Source organism: Triturus cristatus, chromosome 4_1 (assembly GCF_964204655.1).
Source record: "Triturus cristatus chromosome 4_1, aTriCri1.1, whole genome shotgun sequence".
In the NCBI taxonomy this organism is placed as follows: Eukaryota; Metazoa; Chordata; class Amphibia; order Caudata; family Salamandridae; genus Triturus; species Triturus cristatus.
The window spans coordinates 281,656,368-281,679,590 of NC_140585.1; the positions used below are offsets into that span (position 1 = coordinate 281,656,368).

The window sequence follows — 23,223 nt, forward strand, 5'->3', positions numbered from 1 at the left end:
GGCGGGGACAGCCGCCTAATATCTGATGCTCCAAAGCTTTCCCAAGCTGTGAGCCGCACTCTAACACCCACTCGAAGCACCAGGCCTTCATTAGGTATGGACGGCTGGACGTCCGTGATCTGCATGCCAGCTATTCCACCGGCTCCTGCCTGACTCGTTTCGAAGGATTGACTTCTTCTACAGAGGCTTCTGCTGGCAGAAACGATTATGTGCCTTCCGTTCTTCGTCCCTTAAAAGTGATGCAAGAATCGCGCCCTAAAGCGAACTCCAGGTGTGAGTATCGCATGGGGCATGCTGGGTGTTGAAGTCCCGGAGAGTTAATGTCCATGGATGGCGGCACTGACCTTGATCACGTGTATATATATATATATATATGTATATATGCATGCATATATATATATATATATATATATATTACCTACTGGCGGTCGCCAGTAGGTAGTTATAGTTAGGACCCCTTTTCCATAGGAAATCCGCAACATTCTATTTTGAATAACTTTGGCGCCGGTCGATGAATCCTCGCGAATTTCTCAAAATAGGTGGGGCGCTACGCTCCGCTCCTACCCTGAAAGTCTCGGGGGGATTCGTCAAGCGGGGGCTGAGATAAAAGGGGGGTCCCAAAACGCGTTTTTCCCATGCATTTTTCCATAGGACCTTTAGAACGAGCTACAGCCCGAACGGCTGAACAGAATTACTAGAAATTTGGCAGAGAGGTAGTCCTCAGGTCAAGGAAGTGCCTTTTGTAGGTTTGGTGTAAATCTGTTCAGTAGATTCTGAGAAAATAGCCTTTAAATCAATATATATATCTGAGCCCGCTTACGGTACGCTTACCGTACGCGTACGGTGGCGTGCGCGAGCGCGATTCTGATTGGCTGTTAGATCTTAGTAAACATTCGAATCGGCTGAAACCAGGAAGCGGCGGCCGCCATTTTGTGTGTTTCACTCAGAAAAAAAAGAGTGAAAACAAGAAAAGGGGGCAATGAGGAGAGTTACAGACCCCCTTACATTTGTGAGGGGGTCAAAGAAGGACTGTAAAGTACAAAGAAAACATTTATTAATTTTTAAAAAAATCACGGGGTACGCCTACGGTAAGATTACGGTAAGCGTACGGAAGAAAAATTAAATTAAAAAAGAAATGAAATGCAGATTTAAGAGTTTAGATATTAGGGAGCTCTAAAAAGAGCTGTTGTGTTTATGAAGTCATTTTTTTAGTGGTACCTACAAGTAAGTACCGATGCAGAGTCTAAGGTTCAAGAGGAAGACTCTGTTCCCTTCATCATTGAAGTGCACACCATCTCCTCTATAAATGTCTTGCATGTCATAACGCAAGTTGTTGTGGTAAATGGCACCCATACCATAGTCACGGAGGAAAGCAGAAACAGATTTGTTGACGTGCTTTCTTGCTTTGTCAATCTGCGGACAGAAATGATTGGACCAGTTCCATTTTTGCCTTTGGCATATGTTGGAAAACACAAAGGCAGTTTTAGGGAAAAGTGAAAACAGTTGTGCAAAGGTGTCCTTCATAAGCATTTCCAGACCTACCCCAGTCAAAGTGCCTAGGTCATTGCCACCACAGTGCACTATTATGAGGTCAGGGTGTTGGATTTGCATGAAGGATTTCACCAATGGCATCAATTGGTGCCACTTTAACCCTCTCTGACCAATCCATTTAATGTCTACATTTGGCAAAGCAAGGTCTCTCACCATATCTGTTTTCTCTGCAAACTTTTCACTCCAGAAGACATAGCTGTGCCCTACAATCCACACTGTGAACATCTTCAAAGGAGAACTGGATGCACTCAGGAGGTGTCTTTCAGTAGAATGGCAATATGAAAAGAAAGACAGTTTGGAAATGGAGGCATACATATTTTTTTCAAAACAAAAAGAACTGATTGGCTGTTTCATACCATTCTAGAATAAAAACTAGGCTGTATGTGTAAATTAATAGAAGCATGTTTTGTATTGGTACAAAAAAATGTGTTACCAAAGAACAGTACTATGGATTTGCTGTTAGGTTTGAAAAGTCAAGCACTCTTGCTCTGTGGAATTGAAACATTGTGTGGCGAACTTCTGACCTAACTCCACACAGCAGTGTTCCATGAGAAGTTGCTATGGTAGCAGGCAGAAGTCAAGTTGGGGGAAGGGTACTAGGCAGAAGTCAAGTTGGGGGAAGGGTACTTTTGGAAAAGGGTTGGTTTTCAACCAATAGAAATGTGTGATTACATTTGAAAAAAAGGGGGAAGCACTGAGATTTGAAACTTACATGTATATGTGTGGAAAAATAGAGGGAAAGTTTGCCATTATCTGGTTCTGCTGAGAGGAGAGAGGTGAACAGAACAGAGATCCTGGCTCTGATAATCTGCTGTTTGAGTGCCACATTTCTTTCACAACTAACTAATTTTAAAGGTGAGGTTAGAGTTTGAGAGGAGATGTATATGGTAAATTAAGAAATGAATAATAGAAATGGAAATTCTTTTTGTTGAAGTTGCGTTTATCATTTTCTGTTTTGGGAGAAATTTAAATGTGAGGAACATGTAAAATAATATGGACTATGTTTTCACGATAAATTAAGGTGTACTGGAAAAAAAAAGAATAGTTTAAGGGTTTGAGGTTGGACTCAGTAATGCAAATACATTCAGCATCACTAAGGCTGGTTGCCCTTGCTGGAATGTAGGCAGCCACCCAGGTTACACATGGTGGTGGTCTGAAAAAGCAGTTTGGACATGTGCATTTAAAAAAATCAAAAAAGTGGTTTCATAATGTGTCAGTCTGTAAAAGTGATTTTCACTTGCCAAAAAAAAAGAGCAGTAAGTGTGCATTCAAATTGGCAAAGAAATTTCGTTTTGGGACTAATGTGAAAACATGACTCTGTGTGGAAATAGGAATTACAGGCAGAGATTTATTGCGTTTTTTTCTGGTGATTTCACAGTTGCATTAGTAGGAAAAAGGGGGAGCGATTTTTTGGGGGAAGAAGCAGACTCTTAGCACACACCCATCTGCTTGCCATGTATAATCATGCACAGTATTTACAAGCGAGTGGGGTTTTCAGGTTTTAGTCTGTAATGCAAATACATTCAGCATCACTAAGGCTGGTAGCCCTTGCTGGAATGTAGGCAGCCACCCAGGTTACACATGGTGGTGGTCTGAAAAAGCAGTTTGGACATGTGCATTTAAAAAAATCAAAAAAGTGGTTTCATAATGTGTCAGTCTGTAAAAGTGATTTTCACTTGCCAAAAAAAAAGAGCAGTAAGTGTGCTTTCAAATTGGCAAAGAAATTTCGTTTTGGGACTAATGTGAAAACATGACTCTGTGTGGAAATAGGAATTACAGGCAGAGATTTATTGCGTTTTTTTCTGGTGATTTCACAGTTGCATTAGTAGGAAAAAGGGGGAGCGATTTTTTGGGGGAAGAAGCAGACTCTTAGCACACACCCATCTGCTTGCCATGTATAATCATGCACAGTATTTACAAGCGAGTGGGGTTTTCAGGTTTCAGTCTGTAATGCAAATACATTCAGCATCACTAAGGCTGGTTGCCCTTGCTGGAATGTAGGCAGCCACCCAGGTTACACATGGTGGTGGTCTGAAAAAACAGTTTGGACATGTGCATTTAAAAAAATCAAAAAAGTGGTTTCATAATGTGTCAGTCTGTAAAAGTGATTTTCACTTGCCAGAAAAAAAGAGCAGTAAGTGTGCATTCAAATTGGCAAAGAAATTTCGTTTTGGGACTAATGTGAAAACATGACTCTGTGTGGAAATAGGAATTACAGGCAGAGATTTATTGCGTTTTTTTCTGGTGATTTCACAGTTGCATTAGTAGGAAAAAGGGGGAGCGATTTTTTGGGGGAAGAAGCAGACTCTTAGCACACACCCATCTGCTTGCCATGTATAATCATGCACAGTATTTACAAGCGAGTGGGGTTTTCAGGTTTCAGTCTGTAATGCAAATACATACAGCATCACTAAGGCTGGTTGCCCTTGCTGGAATGTAGGCAGCCACCCAGGTTACACATGGTGGTGGTCTGAAAAAGCAGTTTGGACATGTGCATTTAAAAAAATCAAAAAAGTGGTTTCATAATGTGTCAGTCTGTAAAAGTGATTTTCACTTGCCAAAAAAAAAGAGCAGTAAGTGTGCTTTCAAATTGGCAAAGAAATTTCGTTTTGGGACTAATGTGAAAACATGACTCTGTGTGGAAATAGGAATTACAGGCAGAGATTTATTGCGTTTTTTTCTGGTGATTTCACAGTTGCATTAGTAGGAAAAAGGGGGAGCGATTTTTTTGGGGGAAGAAGCAGACTCTTAGCACACACCCATCTGCTTGCCATGTATAATCATGCACAGTATTTACAAGCGAGTGGGGTTTTCAGGTTTCAGTCTGTAATGCAAGTACATTCAGCATCACTAAGGCTGGTTGCCCTTGCTGGAATGTAGGCAGCCACCCAGGTTACACATGGTGGTGGTCTGAAAAAGCAGTTTGGACATGTGCATTTAAAAAAATCAAAAAAGTGGTTTCATAATGTGTCAGTCTGTAAAAGTGATTTTCACTTGCCAAAAAAAAAGAGCAGTAAGTGTGCTTTCAAATTGGCAAAGAAATTTCGTTTTGGGACTAATGTGAAAACATGACTCTGTGTGGAAATAGGAATTACAGGCAGAGATTTATTGCGTTTTTTTCTGGTGATTTCACAGTTGCATTAGTAGGAAAAAGGGGGAGCGATTTTTTTGGGGGAAGAAGCAGACTCTTAGCACACACCCATCTGCTTGCCATGTATAATCATGCACAGTATTTACAAGCGAGTGGGGTTTTCAGGTTTCAGTCTGTAATGCAAGTACATTCAGCATCACTAAGGCTGGTTGCCCTTGCTGGAATGTAGGCAGCCACCCAGGTTACACATGGTGGTGGTCTGAAAAAGCAGTTTGGACATGTGCATTTAAAAAAATCAAAAAAGTGGTTTCATAATGTGTCAGTCTGTAAAAGTGATTTTCACTTGCCAAAAAAAAAGAGCAGTAAGTGTGCTTTCAAATTGGCAAAGAAATTTCGTTTTGTGACTATTGTGAAAAGAAATGTAGTAATATATTTAAATAAAATAAAGGAATTTTTTTTTAGTTTTTTTCAGGTATTGCTGAAGAGCAGTGAACAAAATTTAAGATGCCTACAAAATCCAGAGTTCAAAAAACGCTAAAAAAAAACCTATATTTGAAGACAACTAGAGGATCAAAGTTAGTAGAAGATGCTGATGTTGGGAGGAAGAAAAAATCTTCTGGTAAGCAAACAAAAGATTTTCTAAGGAACATATTCAAAAAAAGGAAAAATGTACAAAATGTCTGTACTGGAAAGAATGATTTCAATCGAAAAGGACAGGAAAAAATTGAGAATTTAGTTAATGCAAATATACCTTCTGCAACTAAAAAGATAAACTTAAACAGAAAAACAGCGTTTAAAGAGATACTTAGAAAAATGTTTCAGAGGAGAGTTATGTCCAATTTGATAAAGGATGTGAAGAAATATAAGCAAAAGGCAAAGTTTTATAAGAGAAAAAAAGAAATTGAAGCCATTGCAGCAAAGGCATTAGAATTAAAAAGGAAACTATTCATATTAATTTTGAATAGGATGCGTACATTAGACAAAATGGTTAATGTACTGAAATCACATAGCAAAAGGAAAAGAGTAGTGAACAGAACAAACTTTTGTAAAGTGTTTTTAGGAAAGTGGATGCATAGTTCAAGTAGTGAACCTTTTTTTAATGAAGAGAGCTATTTTCAAAGTAATAGTTTGCTGCATGCAGTTGACACCAGAGGTCGTTCATACGAAGTAAAAAATGGTTGCATAATGGAGAAGGAGATAATGGTTCCAAGAGATGAGGTACAAGTGATGGCAGATGAGGCAATGGGGAGACGTCCTAAAGCCCCAGTGTACACTTGGAATTGTAGTAGTATTTGCACTGTGCGTCAGGAATCTATTGACAAATTTCGAGAGTTTCTAAGAGAATATAGTAAAAAAAGTATAAAACAGAAGATTAAGGTGCTTCAAAGTCTGGATCCATGCAGAGTGAGAGAGAATACTGGTTTGCAGGGTCATTCTCTGGCTTGTCTATCTAGAAAAGTGTGCAATAGTGTTTTCCATCATTTTAGGATGCTGGCTGTTCATCATACTGAAATGAGAAAGTTTGTGAGACGGCTGTATTTTGCCAAAAGTCCAGCAATAAAGTTAAATGAATTGAATAGGGCTCTGTTCCGAGGAACGGTATCAGATGTAGAGAAGGTTGTTGATGAAATTCAGTTTTGTTACTTTGGTCCTGAACAAAACAGTGCAGAGAAGGATACACTAAATGAGGAAGAAGTGGAAGAGAATGTAGAACCCTCTGTAAGTTACACATTTAATGATCACATAACAAAATTTGCAATTGTCTCTAATGAAAGACCAAATTTTACTTGTATTTGTTGCCGCAGAACTCATTATAGAAAACAAACTAGGAATGTTGATCTCTACAGAAAGAGTGAAAATGAAGATAATTATAAGTGGAAGGATTTTGCCACATATATATTTCTAGAAAATTGTTTTGAATTGGGTGAAGATCAGCGTATTTGTAAATACTGTTACAACAAGTTAGAGGAAAATAGAATGCCGACCAGAGCTGTACATAATAATTTAGAATTGGATGCTATTCCTGCTGAACTTTCTGAATTAAATACATATGAGTCTATACTCATTCAATGTGTTCATCCGTTCCAGACCATAGTACGTATGGAGCCCAAAACTGGTAAATTACCTCCTTCAGATTTACTGAGAGGTTTAAAAGGTAGAGTGGTGTATTTGCCCTTGGATTTGAAAAAAAATATGGAAACTATTGATGCGGATACTTTGGAAACTGAACCATTAATTATTCTGGTTAATGGTGTACCTACAAAGAATAAGAAGATTTGGCAGGAGCTGGTAGATGTACGGAAAGTACAAAAAGCAAATTTGTATTTGAAAAGGAATAACACATGGTATGAATCAATTTATATAGAAGAAGAAGAAGAAGAAGATTTACAAGAAGACACAGAAACACCAACTGGACACATTGAAAAAGTGGACAAGTCAAAGGAAGAAGAAATTTATGAACATTTTAGCATACATCCTCTTCATTCAAAAGAAGTTATGGGAGACAATATTGATCTCTTTCAGATGAAGAAAGCAAAAGGAACTCCCGTGAGTGTATGGGAGGAGAGCTTGGAAGCTCGATGTTTTCCCCAGCTGTTTCCTAAAGGAAAAGGAGGACGATACGATGAACGTCCAGAACAGATTCCAGCTTCTGAGTATCGGACTACAAGACTATATGCTGAAGATCCCAGATTTCGACAAAGTATTCCTTATTTGTTCCATCTTTTATTTGAAAGCGACTTGTCTGCACTGTCTTATGCAGTAAATCACATTTTAAAAAGTGGAGTACATTTACAAAATGTGTCTGCTAAGGATTTTATGGAGAAAGTGCAGCACCGAGATGATCATTTGGAAACACAACTGATCAATCTGATGGCTTGTCAGCGTGGGACAAATGAATATTGGTACCGACGCCATGGTGAATTAAAATGCATGTTACGGAATTTAGGAACACCAACATGGTTCCTTACCCTAAGCTGTGCCGAGTACGCTTGGGATGATTTACTGGATTTTCTACGAGAGGCAAATTCAAACATTAAAAACATCGAATACAAGACACCAGGAGAACTGTGCTCATTGGATCCGGTTAATCTTTGCAGATATTTCAATCATAGATTTGAGGCTATGATGTCCTTCATCTGCAATAAAAAAAATCCACCTCTTGGAGAAGTAGAGGATTTCTTTTGGAGAAAAGAGTACCAGGCAAGAGGTGCTCCTCATATTCATATGCTGTTGTGGATCAAGGATGCCCCAAAGTTTGGAACAGATACTGATGAAGCAGTGTTATCTTACATTGAAGAATATGCAACATGTGCTATACCAAAAAGCACAGAAGAGAAAAAGTTAAAGGAGCAAGTTTTACGTTTCCAAAGTCATCGGTGTGGAAAATACTGTCGACGGAAATACAAGAGCAAAGATAAATACTACACTAAATGTCGATTTGGATTTCCAAGACCTGTTCTTTCAAATGGAAGAGTCAACAGTTTTATGTCAGCTGTGAGACATACTATCACAAGAATCACCTAAGAATACCTACAACCTAAAAAGAAAAGAAGAATCAAAAAATATAAATGACTACAACCCAGTCATTTTATCCATGTGGAACGCTAACATGGATATACAGTATGTTGCTGACAATTCCATTGCTGTTGCTCGATATGTAACGTCTTACATTACAAAATCAGAAAAAACAGAATTGAAGGAAATGTGGGAAGAGATTTCTCACGAGAAGACTGTCAGTAAGAAGCTGTACAGTTTCAGTTTGAAGATGTTATCGCATCGAGAAATTGGATCCTACGAATGTTCAGATAGGTTATCTTCTGCAAGTCTCTACTCGAAGTCAAGAAGAATAATTTGGGAAAGTTTAGGCCTTGCAGCAATGAGAAATCGGGTACTGAAATCTGTAGGAGAAATTGAATATTTGGCCGAGAATGACCCAGAAAGTACAGATATTTTGAAATCAAACATGTTGGACACTTATTATCCCAAGAGAAGTCATCATCTGGAGAACATGTGTCTCTATGAAGTGTTGCAGAACTACATTTATTCACGGAAAGCCGCAGAAGACATCAACAATGGAAAATATAAAGTCGTTGGTGAAGAAGGATGTTTGGTGAAGCAAACAAAAGGAAGTTTGATAAATCACCGGAAGCTGAGTTGTGACACTACTGACAAGAAGGAATTTTACTACTTGGCTCTTTTACAGTTGTTTAAACCATGGCGTACAGAGGATGAACTACTGGGAGAATTTCAAAGCTATGAAGATTCTTTTAATGCTTGCAAAGACAGCATACAATGCAGTACATTCTCAACTTATCTGCAAATGTTAAATGAAGTAATTGAACAGGAAACTACAATTGCAGCAGAAATAGCTAGAGACAGTTCTCAGGACAGCCAAAGTTCAGGAACACTCAGTCAAGATCCCCTAGGACAACCAATCGTTGAAAATGAAGCATCAATAGCCATGAATGAAGTGGAAACGGCTATGAATCAAGCTCAAGAAGAATTTATAGACTTAGAAAATTTGGAAAGACAACTGAATCAAGAGCAGCAACAAATTTATGAAGAGATCAAAAACAAAATTGATCACGGATTTCTACATGAAAAAAAAAGAGTGCTCATGCACATCATTTCATCCAATCAGGATGTATGTAAGCGGACAAGCTGGAACTGGAAAAAGTTTCCTAATAAAAGTCATCAGAAGCTACCTACAGCAAAAAACGGATTCTACTTTGTCTTGTGTGGTTACTGCTCCAACTGGGTTAGCAGCATATAACATAAAAGGAATCACTTTACATTGTTTGCTAATGTTACCAGTGGAGCATGAGAACAAAATACAATACAACAAGCTAACTGGAGAAGCATCCTTGGAAGTTTCAAGAGTATTGAAGAAGATGCAAGTTCTCATTATTGATGAGGTGAGCATGGTATCAAACTTAATGCTTGCCTTTGTGCATTTAAGAATGCAGCAAATTTTGAAGACAGACTATGACATGTTATTTGGTGGAAAACACGTCATAGTTTTTGGAGATCTTTTGCAACTTACTCCAGTTAAAGGACAACCAGTATTTAATACTGTCACACATGAAGACACGAAGTCATTGGGAAGCATCGGAAATACAAATATTTGGTCCTTCTTTGAGTACAAGGAACTTACTACTAATATGAGGCAAGCAAGCGATGAAGAATATGGAAGTATTCTGAAAGATATCAGAATTGGACTACTCACAGAAGTTGGCAAAAAAGCATTACAGAGTCGGCTGCTACATAATTTATTTCCAAAGGAAGAAATAGTTGCAGAGAAGATATACAAGAATATTGCAGAAAACAAAAGTGTCATCTGCTTAATGCCAACTCTACGTGAATGCTCAATATTTAATGAGGAGCTTTTGAAATTGGAAAAGGAAGAGATCAGGAAATTGGAAGCAGTGGACAAAATTGAGGATGGAAGAATTACTGTCACAGTAACAGGCAAACTGAAAAATAAATTGGACTCACTAGAGAAGAACATCTCCAAAACAGCTGGATTAGAAAAAAATCTATATGTTTGCATGAACTGTAGAGTATTTTTAAGAAGAAATTTGGATGTTGAAAAAGGTTTAGTTAATGGAGCTATGGGAAGAGTTGTGGGTTTTATTAATTATCAGAAAAAAGAAGGAATTGAATGTTTAAAAATAAAATTTGATCAGATAGAAGAAGTTAAAGATATTTGTCGTTGTACAGTTCGTTTCATGCTTGTGAAAGACTTATATGTACGTAGGAAGCAGTTTCCGTTTTCTCTAGCATATGCTGTAACTATTCACAAGTCTCAAGGATTGACTGTAGATTGTGCATTTGTGAACATTGGTTCAACTGTGTTCAAAGAAGGTATGGCATATGTTGCTTTGTCACGAGTGAAAACATTATCAGGTTTATTCATGATAGACTTTGATGATTCAAAAGTTAGTGCTGATACAAACTGTGTAAAGGAGTATAATAGATTAAGAAGAAGCTATGCTCCTCATTTAGGTCAGTATCCTGTGTTGGAGAAACGTGTAGTTTCTCGTAAAAGAAAAAATGAGAATCTGTAATGAAGATGTAGAGAAGAGGAAAAAAAAGAGGAGTGATGTAATTGCAAGCAAAAAGAAAAAGGAAAATGAAGAACAGGTTGTAGGATGTCATTTTGAAAATAGCTCTGGTGTCAACTGCTACGCAAATGTAGTGCTGAATGTTGCATTTTATCTGGATAGTTTGCAAGAGCAGATAATAGTAAATCAGGGAAAAAGATTCTGTTCAGAGCTGAGTCTCCTTTTTCAAAAGCTGAGTAAAGATAAAACTCAAATAGAAAGTGCTACTGAAATTAGAAAACTTTTAGATGTATGTTCAGGACGAACACAGTTTTCTCAAAATGTACAGCAAGACGCACAGGAATTCTTGATGTATTTTCTTCAGGTAGTGGAAGAAGGAGTTCCCATTGAAATTTTTTTTGGTCTCTCTTATAAATGGGAACATAGTTGTGAAAATTGTTATAATATATGTGGCTCTAATGTTGATAATGAAAGGTTTATTTATTTGACATTGCCAGAGAGTAAAACAGTCACTTTTGCAAAATTAGTTAAAGATGCTAATCATAGCATGAAATGTGGTGAGTGTAAATCTGACATGTTTTCAACATTAATTTTAAAGGAATACGGACAGTATGTAATTTTAATGATGCAACGATGTAGAGCTGATGGTTCAAAATTGGATACTTTAATAAAGAAGTTTACAGGACAGCAATTATCAATTTCAGGAAAAACTTTTGTAACTGTTGCAATAATTTTCCATGATGGACCTACTGTTACTTCTGGACATTACACAGTTTATCTTAAATGTGAAAAAGGTTGGACACTGTGTAATGATTCCCAATTGATTTTCAAACAACGTTTGCCTTTTGATTTAGCAAATTCCTATCTAATCTTCCTGAAACCTAAATTTTAGAGAGATTTGGCAAGATCTGGACAAAATAATTTTACCATTTTACTGGATTACCATTGCAATTTTGTAAAAAAAAGATTTTTTAAATTATCATTTGGCCTAATGGAAAGATAACCAATTGTAATGTGGACTTTTTTAATTTTTAATGAAACTTTCAAAAACCAATAATTTAGAGATAATCGGTAACATCTGGACAATTTAAATTTTGGAATGTTATTGGACTGCCATTGGAAATTTTTTCAAAAATGATTAAAAAAATTACTATTTGGCCATGCGGAAAAGTAACCAATTCTATTGTGGACTTAATAAATTATTCCAAAAATTTTCGTGAACCAAAATGTTACAGAGAATCGGTGAGATCTGGACAAATTAAACTTTAGAATTTTATTGGATTACCGTTGGAAATTTATTCCCAAAAAAATTTTAAAATTACTATTTGGCCTAAAGGAAATGGAATCAGATGTATTGTGGAGTTATTTGAGATATAATATTGTGATTATACTTCTGAAACAAACATATCAGACGGTATTTTAAAGAAATAAGTATTGGTATTAGATGATATTTTTTTAGAATATTATGCATTTCTATAATGTTAAGTTTAAGTAAAAAGAGATTCTGGGCTTTTTTAATACAATCTTTGTGATTGTTATTTTTTTTTGCCCGCTGTAAAATGATGAATGCAATTGCTTTTACAATTTATAGTGAAATGCAATATATTCTGAAAACAGCAAAAATAAGGCAAAAATATTTTTTGAAAAATATGTAAATATGTGTACTGTATTATAAAATGTTTTTAAAATATTAATACTTTTTTCTTTTTTTTCAGATTGATATAGAAAAATTTCGAAAACTAGAACCATTTTTAAAGCTATTTTTTTAAAAAACAAATGAATAAATATTTTTTTGAGTGGGTATGGTAAGTCAATAATAATAATTGTAGTCTCTCAAGGACCTTGTAATGTGATAATTGATTTTTAGTGTTTTTTTTTAAAAAAAACAAAAAAAGTACGCGCACTGTACGCGTACGGTAAAAAAAAAAAAAAAAAGTTTTTAAAAACATATGTAAAAAAAAGATGAAAGATAAGGTTGGCTCTTAAAAGAACCGTTGTGTTCATGCAGGGACAGAGGAAAGAAAGAATGGGAAAATTATTCAAAGCGACAAATGTGCTGATCTATTTTGTTGTTCACTAGGGAAACACTGGCCTCCCTATGGCAAATTAGATCTTGACAAAAGGCGCATCGAATATCAACCCTTCGAAATCGAGGGTTCATTTCCAGAGGGCCAGCAAAAGGAGATGCTCCCCCCACAGATGAAGGGCTCACCTGACCTGCAGAAGAAGGAGTCAGCTCTGCAGATGATGGTCCAGGCTGAGCTGCTGTGGATGTACTTGCTTGTCTTTCTGAAGAGTTACCTCCAAAAAGATGACCATGTGTCCTTCTGTGTACATCCTTGAGGTGTCTCTTCATGGTATGATTCCCAAAGGAATACTTCCTGTCAGGATTACCTCTAGAAAGTACACGCTGACATAGCCTGCAAGTTACTAAGGGTGCATTCACCTTTTGCTGGCCTTCAGGAAAAGTAAAATAATCCCATACATAAGAGGGCTTTTGTTTCCTCGCTCTCTGCCTCAAAACAGTGCTGCTAGTGCTAGCCTCACTCTCAGAAGAGCTCTGCTGTTCTGCCATCGTATCACAAAGACAACCCAGCTCCTTCTCCTAAGGGATCACAAGCAGAAATGAGAGGAATGGGTGTGGTGTAGGAGAGTTCTAGAACTGAAAGTAGTTTCAACCAATCAAAAGTTGTGTTTCATGATCACATGACCTACCGTACGCTTACGGTACGCTTACGGTACGCTTACGGCAAAAGTGCGCATGCGCGTAAAAAAGACACGCGCTTGCGCGCATGCGCATAACAGTCACTACCCGACACTTCCGCGTAACGTGCGCGTGTAGCGTACGCGCGCACGCGTCCCACGCGGAGTACGAGCGGCTACGCAAATTGCGTAACTATACGCAAGCAGCGTAGATAAATTACGGACGTTGCGTAAACCGTACGCTTACCGTAAGCTTACGGTACGCGTACTAAAAAAATAATAAAAAAAAAACAAAAAAAAATACTGCAAATAAATTTTACATGTTTATTTTAAAAAATATATTAAAAAAAACATATTAAAGAATTTTAAAAATATAATCATAGTCTTTATAAAAGGTAAGAAAATTAAAATAAAAATATGTTTAAAAAAATAGAAGAAAAAAAAAAAAATTAGCATTTAAAAAACCTTGCAAATTCACTGAAAAAACCATGGGTTTCACACACGTTATAGTTAGGAATTAGCATTTAAAAAACCTTAGAAATTCAGTGAAAAAACCATAGGTTTCACACACGTTATAGTTGGGAATTAGCATTTAAAAAACCTTAGAAATTCTGTGAAAAAACCATAGGTTTCACACATGTTATAGTTAGCTGGACATTTTACTCGTAAAAAACCAATGAAATTCCCCCGTTATAGTTAGTTCAGCTAACTATAACTCGCGCGCCCGCAATGCACTGCTGATGACGTCACATATTACATCACTCATGACATGGTCAGTGACATCACTCATGACATCACTGATGACATCTCAAATGACATCACTGATGACATCACTGATGACATCATCCTTGTGATAGAGTGGCAGACCTCCTCTTCCCCTAATATAACCTTTGATACACACATTCAAAAATAGAGACTAAAATTTACAAAACAATGGACATACCAATAACAGTTACAACAACCTCTTCAGTAATTCTAAGATCCACATACACATCCACTCATTCACCAACAGTCCAATACAGTCACTCATACATGTACTCACTCATCATATGTACTCATACACCTATACATCCTGTTACACAATGCCACTCATCCATAGAGCTACTCACACACATAGTCACTCATGCTAATAAACAATCAAACATACATTTACTTGCATATACAGTTATACACACACCACCACACTTACTTCTACGGAAACTTACACATACTTAGTCTTTTAAACAATTACTTATAGAAATACATACTTATTCATACAGGAACTCTTTCAATCTCTCACTCTCACATATACTCACATATATAAATCAATAGTCACATATACTAGTTTTAAACATATGTAGTTACTCATAAAGACACTATTGAGACAGTCATTCACTCACTAACACACCCATACACACACTCATCCACCCATGCAGTCCTGCACACATGCTCTGTTCAACACATACAAACAGTGAGTCACTCATTCATGCACCTATGCACTACGTCATACTCCCCACCGAACCATGCAGACACTCATACTGATACTCAAAAAACCAACTAATAACCTATATAGACACCCATGTAGCTACTCACCAACCCATGCAGCCACTTATACACAAAGTGAGAGACTGATACAGATATTTATATATTTAAACATTACTCACTAAGCCATGTATTCACTATGATACACTTAATCAGTCAGTTACACAATCAATTTTTCAAAAAGAAATCATCCATTTAGACAGTAATATACCCATTTATTCTTCCATCGACCTTGAGATATACATATATAAAACATATTTAATTTTCAGAAAAACACACATTCACTGGATGATGTCATCAGTGATGTCATTTGAGATGTCATCAGTGATGTCATGAGTGATGTCATGAGTGATGTCACTGACCATGTCATGAGTGATGTAATATGTGACGTCATCAGCAGTGCATTGCGGGCGCGCGAGTTATAGTTAGCTGAACTAACTATAACGGGGGAATTTCATTGGTTTTTTACGAGTAAAATGTCCAGCTAACTATAACATGTGTGAAACCTATGGTTTTTTCACTGAATTTCTAAGGTTTTTTAAATGCTAATTCCTAACTATAACGTGTGTGAAACCTATGGTTTTTTCACTGAATTTCTAAGGTTTTTTAAATGCTAATTCCTAACTATAACGTGTGTGAAACCCATGGTTTTTTCAGTGAATATATATATATATATATATATATATATATATATATATATATATATACATATACTGTGGGCACTTGATGTGTTGTTTGTGTGAGCAGCCCAGGAAGAAGAGGATTTTAACCTCGAAACTCGTCGGCATGGAGCATGAATAACGGAGCATGGGGGAAAGCTGCATTTTAATGCTGAAAGGCCAGAGCGATGTGGTGTGCCTGCTCAATGCTTTCGGGCACTTTGTTTATATATATATATATATATATATATATTTATTTATTTACATTAATATGGCTCGACAGCTACCCGGAGGTTTCCCGGCGCCTACAGACACATGAAAAAAGAGGGAAGCAGCGGGTCAAAGCTCAGACATTGAATAACCACGTTTTGATGCTTTCCTGCAATTTAACATAACTGTGTTCAAAACGCAATGAGGGTGGAAGCGAATTTCATAGAGACGGGGCCAAGTAGGCAAAAGACCGTCCGCCCATGCGGGCAAGTCTAAACCTAGGGACTCCAAACTTTGCCTGACTTGATGATCTGAGAAGGCGAGAAGGGGTGTACGGTTGAACTAGTGCATTAAGGTAGCAGGGGGCAGTACATGCATTGATTCTGTACATATAACAAAGGGCTTTGAATTTAGACCGGTTTTCAATCTTTAGCCAGTGTAAATCCCCGAAATACCCTGTAATGGGAGCCATTCGAGGTAGCTGACAAAGGAGTCTGGCCGCTGAGTTTTGGACCACTTGAAGACTCCTGATTACATCCTTGTTGGCACACATATATATATATATATTATTAAATTCCGATTGTGTTTTTGTAAATAATGTGTTGCTAACTCAGTCTTATTTGTATTTATATATTTATATTGTATGATTGATAGCCACATGATCTGTTTAAGCATTTACGCGCAAATAATGTCTTCTATGTGTCTGAATTATTTGATTGGACACTGTCACTTTAAATAGATTGAGCACACGAAGTAATGCTGTCATGTGATCAAGGCAGGGAGCAGTCGAAACGCGTCATGGCGACTTACTAAGGAAATAAAATAAGAAAACCAGCACTTATCTTGGGTCCACTCTCGTTTGTTGGTGTTGAGAAACTTGATGAGACGAGACTGTTTCATATATATATATATATATATATATATATATATATATATATATATATATATATATTTATATATATAGATATATATATAATCTACTGGCGGTCGCCAGTAGATAGTCATAGTTAGGACCGTGTTTCCATAGGAAATCTGATAATTCTATTTTGAATAACTTTGGTGCCGGTTGACGAATCCTCGCGAAATTTTCAAAACTAATGGGGCGCTCCGCTCAGCTCCTACCCTGAAAGTCTCGGGGTGATTCGTCAAGCGGGGGCCGAGAAAAAAGGGGAGTCCCAAAACGCGTTTTCCCCATGCATTTTTCCATAGGACCTTTAGTCAAAGGTACAGCCCGAACGGCTGAACAGAATTACTTGAAATTTGGCAGAGAGGTAGTCCTTAGGTCAGGGAAGTGCCTTTTGCAGGTCTGGTGGCAATCTGTTCAGTATTTCCTGAGAAAATAGCATTTAAAAGCATATACATATCTATAAGCGCACACCGTGCGCGCACCGTGCGAGCACCCTAACGTGCGCGAGCGTAATTCTGATTGGTGGTTACATGTTAGTCAACGTTCGAATCGGTCGAAATTAGGAAGTGTCGGCCGCCATTTTGTTTGTTTTCAGTGCGAGAGTGAAAAAGGAAGGTGGCGAACGTGAAAAGGGGGCAGGGTAGAGAGTTCCTGACCCCCTAGCCTTTGTCAGGGGGTCCTTGAAGGACCCCGAAGGCAGAAAAAAATTTGTAATTTTTTTTAAAAAAAAATCGCGGGGGTGCGCGCACCGTGCGTGCACGGTGAAAAACCAAAAAAAAAAAAAATTTTAATACGTAGTTTATTGTAAAATAAATATATATAAAAAATAATAATACATAAATATATTAGCATTTAAAAAACCGTACAAATTCACTGAAAAAACCATAGGTTTCACACGCGTTATAGTTAGGAATTCGCATTTAAAAAACCTTGCAAATTCACTTAAAAAACCATAGGTTTCACACATGTTATAGTTAGGTGGATATTTCACTCGTAAAAAACCAATGAAATTCCCCCGTTATAGTTAGGTCAGATAACTATAACTCGCGCGACCGCCACTCTATCACAAGGATGATGTCATCAGTGATGTCATGAGTGATGCCACTGACCATGTCATGAGTGATGTAATATGTGACGTCATCAGCAGTGGATTGCGGGCGCGCGAGTTATAGTTATCTGAACTAACTATAACGGGGGAATTTCATTGGTTTTCTACGAGTGAAATATCCACCTAACTATAACATGTGTGAAACCTATGGTTTTTTAAGTGAATATATATATATAATATTCTATTATGCTGGTCCTGTCCCTTCCAGTTGTGTACTTTCAATGTTAATGTATCAGTAGTGGTTAGTTCTAATGACAAAAAGACAATATTGAAATTCGGGACAATTGTTGCTGTTACTCACAACAAATATTGTGTAGCGAATATGCTTATTGTATCCTGAGAAATGTGTCTGTTGCCATAATACTAATAAAAATGTCATTAAAAAAACAGCTAATTAAAACATTGCCATTATTGTCCTCAGATAATGATGACAGAAGTCACATATTCAACCATCCATGTCTTCATATCTGCTGCACGTTGGGAAACATAATTTTCATGTTGCAAACATTGGCATTAAACCTCATTAATCACTGCCTTAGACAGAGACGTTTACTCAATATTCTGGATAAATTGTAAGGACCTGATACATTTTGTGTATTACACTTTCACTTCTGATCCCACAAATCCCACAGTCCTGAATTTGTAGAACAAGATGTAAACAATTTAGGAATAAGGGAATTCTGCCTCTGCTGTAGATTGTCTACTGTTATAGTGTCAAATTTGAGGTGGCCACAAGGGTTTTCCCAGGGAAGAAGAGGTAGAGTGTCCATTGGTTATGTGTTGCAGGTATGCTGGAATAAGGGTGCTGATTGGGACTCTCCATGCCTCAAATACCACAGCATTTTAGGGAATAAAGGAGTGTTAAAGAAAAGTTGTTTCAACACACAAAATAGATACCATGTGGAGAAAGGAATAGTCGTAGTGCACCTTCCCAAAAATGTCTTATTTTCCACTGGCAAAAATGTGTCTAGTTTAAGGCTACATGAACACTGAAAGTTTTGTTTTGTGAATCCCTAACTTTTTAATTATTCTTGTGATATCTCCTCAAATTCACATTGCATTTTGATTCAGGTTTTGGTGAAATATAATTTACCAGGAGCTGAAAGTATATTAGCACAGATGTAAAAAATGTGGTAGCTCTATGAGCAGCTACCTTGCCCACAACAGGACACTGTTTATAATATGTCCATATATATCTATTATATATGTATGTATATATCTATTTATAGCTAATATATTATGCAATTGTGCCTCCTAGCTTATGGTTATAAGTAAGTAAATATTTTCATTTTTATGTCTAACGTAAACCAAGATCTTTTCATTTTACTCAAATTAAATGTATAAAAACTTACTTATTTGTGCTTATGGCCGGCCCTCTTCATTCACTGCTCTGTTGTTGTGTCATTCACATTTACTTTCTGCTGCCTATAGCATGGGGCATTGGGTTATCCACCTCCAGCCATTGACTAACTTCACTTTGAGTGACAGCGTCTTCCCTTTCACCAGGAACACATCTACACACAAAGTAGTTTCCTTCATTGCCAGGCACAAGTATGCTTTTTTAGACCCTAAAACTTATGTTCGAGTCATATGTGCTGTAGATACACATGCTTTGCATACTCCTACTATCTAGTGTTGGGTTCAGATGTTTGAAAGTTGTTTTCCTTCAAAGAAGTCGTTCCTAATCACGAGGTAAGGTGACTCCTCCTTTCGGTGATACACTACACACATTTACCAAACACTATTGTGAAGATGTGTTAGTACGCCAACAAGCCAATGTAGGCCAAGCAGTACTTAAAGCACTGTTTCAAACAACTGCAACATCTACATGTTGGCCACCGCTTTGGGAGTATACCGCTTTGTAGTCTATGCAAAGCATGTGTATCTACAGCACACTTGCCTCGAACAGATTATGTTACTTACGCAGTAAACATCTATTCTTGGCAGGGGAGCTGTAGATTCACATGCACCCACCTGCCTCCCGGGCACCTATAGTTGTTGCAGTTCTTGATTGTACATTCATGGACATCTCTATACTACACTTACTTACTCCATTCTCTCCCTCTTGCGGGAAAACAATCTAACAATGGAGTCGATGCCCATGCACACTATCACCAAAAGGAGGAGTGACTAGGAAAGACTTTCTTCAAAGAAAAACAACTTGCAAACATCCGGACCCAACACTAGGTGGCAGGAGTATGCAAAGCATGTCAATCTACAGCTCTACATGCCAAGAACAGATGCTTACTGGGTAAGTAACATAATCCTTCTGCTTTTAGCCAGTGTTTTTGATGATATTGGCATGGGCTGGACAGTTTCCACAACAATAAAGTTTAGTAAAAGCCATTGTGGTACAAAACAAGCATTTACCTATCACCTTTGCCATGTTTGTTAAGTTTGGCATTTATATTTTCACCAAGCAGCATTTATTCATGTCAAAGCCACTTGAAGGCAATATTTTACCAGGGGCTGGGGTGCACAAAATGGAATTGCTGGCTTTGGAATAGGTTAGACTGGTTCCTGCTGCTTCAGGAAGCTAGAAGAACTTCTCTTCTCATACTTTCAATGATGTGTTTTTCTTGTGAACATCCGTGTTCTAATCCATGCATGAAAGGTCATAGAGCCGCCATGGAGAACCAGAATGAGGTTCGATTTACTTCAGTTTCCTTATAAAAGTTATCTCTGTTACAAGTTTTCTTGCACCCTCTCTATTATTTTGTATACCTGGAGTGCAGAGATCGAGCCAAAAACTAATGCGTGGGACCTAAAGTGGGTGCTACATGTTTCAGCAGAACCGATTTTATAGAGAGTCTGCCTGTGGACGTCTTTTGGTTCTTTGTCACTATTTGTCCATTCTGCATCATGTAGATATTTGGACTTTATTTCCTCAATCTTTGCCCCTATCTTTACCCCCAAAATGCAGACATCGGACATTGTTCCTCTCTTTGTCCTTTCCATATCCGAATGTCTTACATTCTTCCTCCCTTATTTCTTACTGCCAGCTCTTCCCCTTATGTGTTTAGTGCCCTTCACACCTGAAACGCTCTCCTAACTATTTTCATCAGAGTTGCACTCTTTTCTTCCTATTTCCTCTCATTTCACAGACCGCTGTGTCTCCCCATCCCCTGTTCTCTGCCTCTGCCTTTCTGTATGTATATGCATGAATGTATGTAAGCAGTGTCTGTATAGAACCAACCTTGCCTAATTGCAGTGAAGCGCTATACAGTCAATGAGTGACAGGAAAGGTGGCTGGTTTCTCTCTTCTTTCCTTTCACTAGGACGTTTTGTCTTATTCTTTCTTTTTCTTTTCTCTTAATTCTCTTGTGTTGAATTTGCCATCAGAGAGCTATCAGAGACCTGGTTTAAGGCACAAGTAAACATAAAACTGTAATTATTTAGACATGAAGTGTTAATCTAGTGGGTTCAGGGATTGAGGTGAAATTCAAGTGTTAAGTTCTCATCAGTCATTGTGTACAGATACGTGTTTAATACGTGTTTAGGCTATTCATTTGTTGTTAAAACTGCAATGACACTGGACAAAGAGTGCATATGTTGGGCTTGTGAATGATTAAGCAATTACACAATATCATTACGACTACTTAAGTGTTTTTAAATTACACTAACTGTGCCTCCTTGTTGCAACTACATTGTAAGTGATGGGAACATAGTAAATTTAGGATTAAGAATAAGTGGCAAATGCTTATGAAGCAATTGTTTCATTTGTTTTTTTTCTCCCAGATCACCCACGCTCCTGTGGCGACAGAATCCATGAAAGAAGAGATTCTCGACCCCAGACGCCAGACACTGATGGGTCTGAAGTCCAAGATGTGGTGGAGCGCACCTCTTCTGAATCCAATGTGAGCCGGGCAGAGTATAAGAGTTCAGCACCATCTTCTAGGAATCGGAGAGGAAAAACTCATCAACCAAGGTCGGCTAGTCCACTTCCGCCCCCTACTAATACGGTAACAACGTACCCTTCTGCAGCGTTTCTTCCTACGACACAGCCAACGGACAATTCAGATGCCCACACATCACTTACATCTCCCACTAAATCAAACACAGAAATCCCTACAGCAGCGCCTCGTACTATGGATCCAGATGTAGAAAAATCTCTGGGTCTATATATGAAAGGGTATAAAACTTTGAAAAGAGAATCTACAGTAGAACTCCCTTTCAAAGAAATGAAGAAACCAAAAATTCCAACAAAACCACTGTACGCTGTTCCTACGGTAGATACATCCAATCCAGCTATAACATTTGGAACTGGGATCCCGCTTCCAGCCACACATGATGCACGGTTGTCGGTCATTTCACCTCCTCAAGTCACTACAGCGGTCAAAGTGGATCCTTTGGCAACAGCCAGCATCAGGGCTGATCCTACGATCAAAGGAGACATTCATATATCTGTGAGCTCACCATCTCCCCTTAATACAAACAACGTTTCATTGCCTGGGGTAGTGGCAAAGACCGGTACTCAACCAACAAACAAATCATCTATGCCAATATCAGTAGATGCTTCCCCTCCTCTGGCAAAGGACATGAAGGATCTGGCTACAGCCTCGGGCATCAACATGCCAGACAACAGCAAACCACCTACGAAGGCAACAGTCGATGCACGGTCTTCTCTACCGATGTGCACAAAGCAACCAGTACCAGGACCTAGTACTGCAGGTTTGAGCACCCAAGCGACATTAAGCGTAAATCACCTATCACCCCGCTGGCTATGGCTTCAGGTTCAGGTCCTTTTCATAACCATAGTATAGGCATGTTCAAGCAGTCTGGGGGGGCATTTTCACTTTATAGAATATTTTATTTAATTCTATGGATGTCTTTGCCATTGCCAGGGTTACATTGGTCGTCTTATGAAATGGATAAGAAGCTATTTATTTTCAGTAATACCAATGGATAGCTTTATTTTGTGATGTCCCTCTCCCCACACGCTGATTAGAATATCTGGGTACCTTACAGTAAAAGCAAAATCAAACCAAGGATGGGTGAGAAGTGCAATAGAAAAGATGGTCATCAAGACAAAGGGTGGAGGACTTTGAACATTGACATTTTAGAGTGTACATTCTCATGTGACCTAACATGAGAATTACTCTGAAAAAACAATTTAAGACTTTTTCAATAAGCTTCATAAATTCTGCAAATGACATGTAAGGGTTGCCCTGGATCTAATAGTGTTTACAGGGTCTGGTGGCTATCTCATATCTGTCTCTGAATATCACAGGGAGCCGCTCCAGGGCAGAGATTTGCCTCAGCATTTTGGCAGCTCTCTCTGCACAAGCTGAAGCTCCCAGTCATAAAACAGGGCAGCTCGGCACACAGCACCCTTTGTGTTCCAAACAAGTCACAGTGAAAGAATGAGTCAGGGCTTCTAGGCCTTCTGCTGGTAGAAGTTGCCTGGG

At 38.0% G+C, this 23,223-nt stretch overlaps 1 protein-coding gene across 2 annotated transcripts in view; it reads left to right on the plus strand.

Annotated features, from left to right (window-relative positions):
• LOC146854277 (zinc finger CCCH-type antiviral protein 1-like) overlaps positions 1-23,223 on the plus strand; it is a 479,951-nt gene that overhangs the window by 327,097 nt on the left and 129,631 nt on the right. For both annotated transcript variants that reach the window (XR_014981195.1, XM_085652061.1), the window contains exon 5: positions 21,554-22,486. Coding sequence is in view for 1 of the 2 variants with exons in the window: in XM_085652061.1 (XP_085508187.1) it covers positions 21,554-22,486 (933 nt within the window). In the remaining variant the exon portion in view is untranslated. The remainder of the gene's footprint in view (positions 1-21,553; positions 22,487-23,223) is intronic.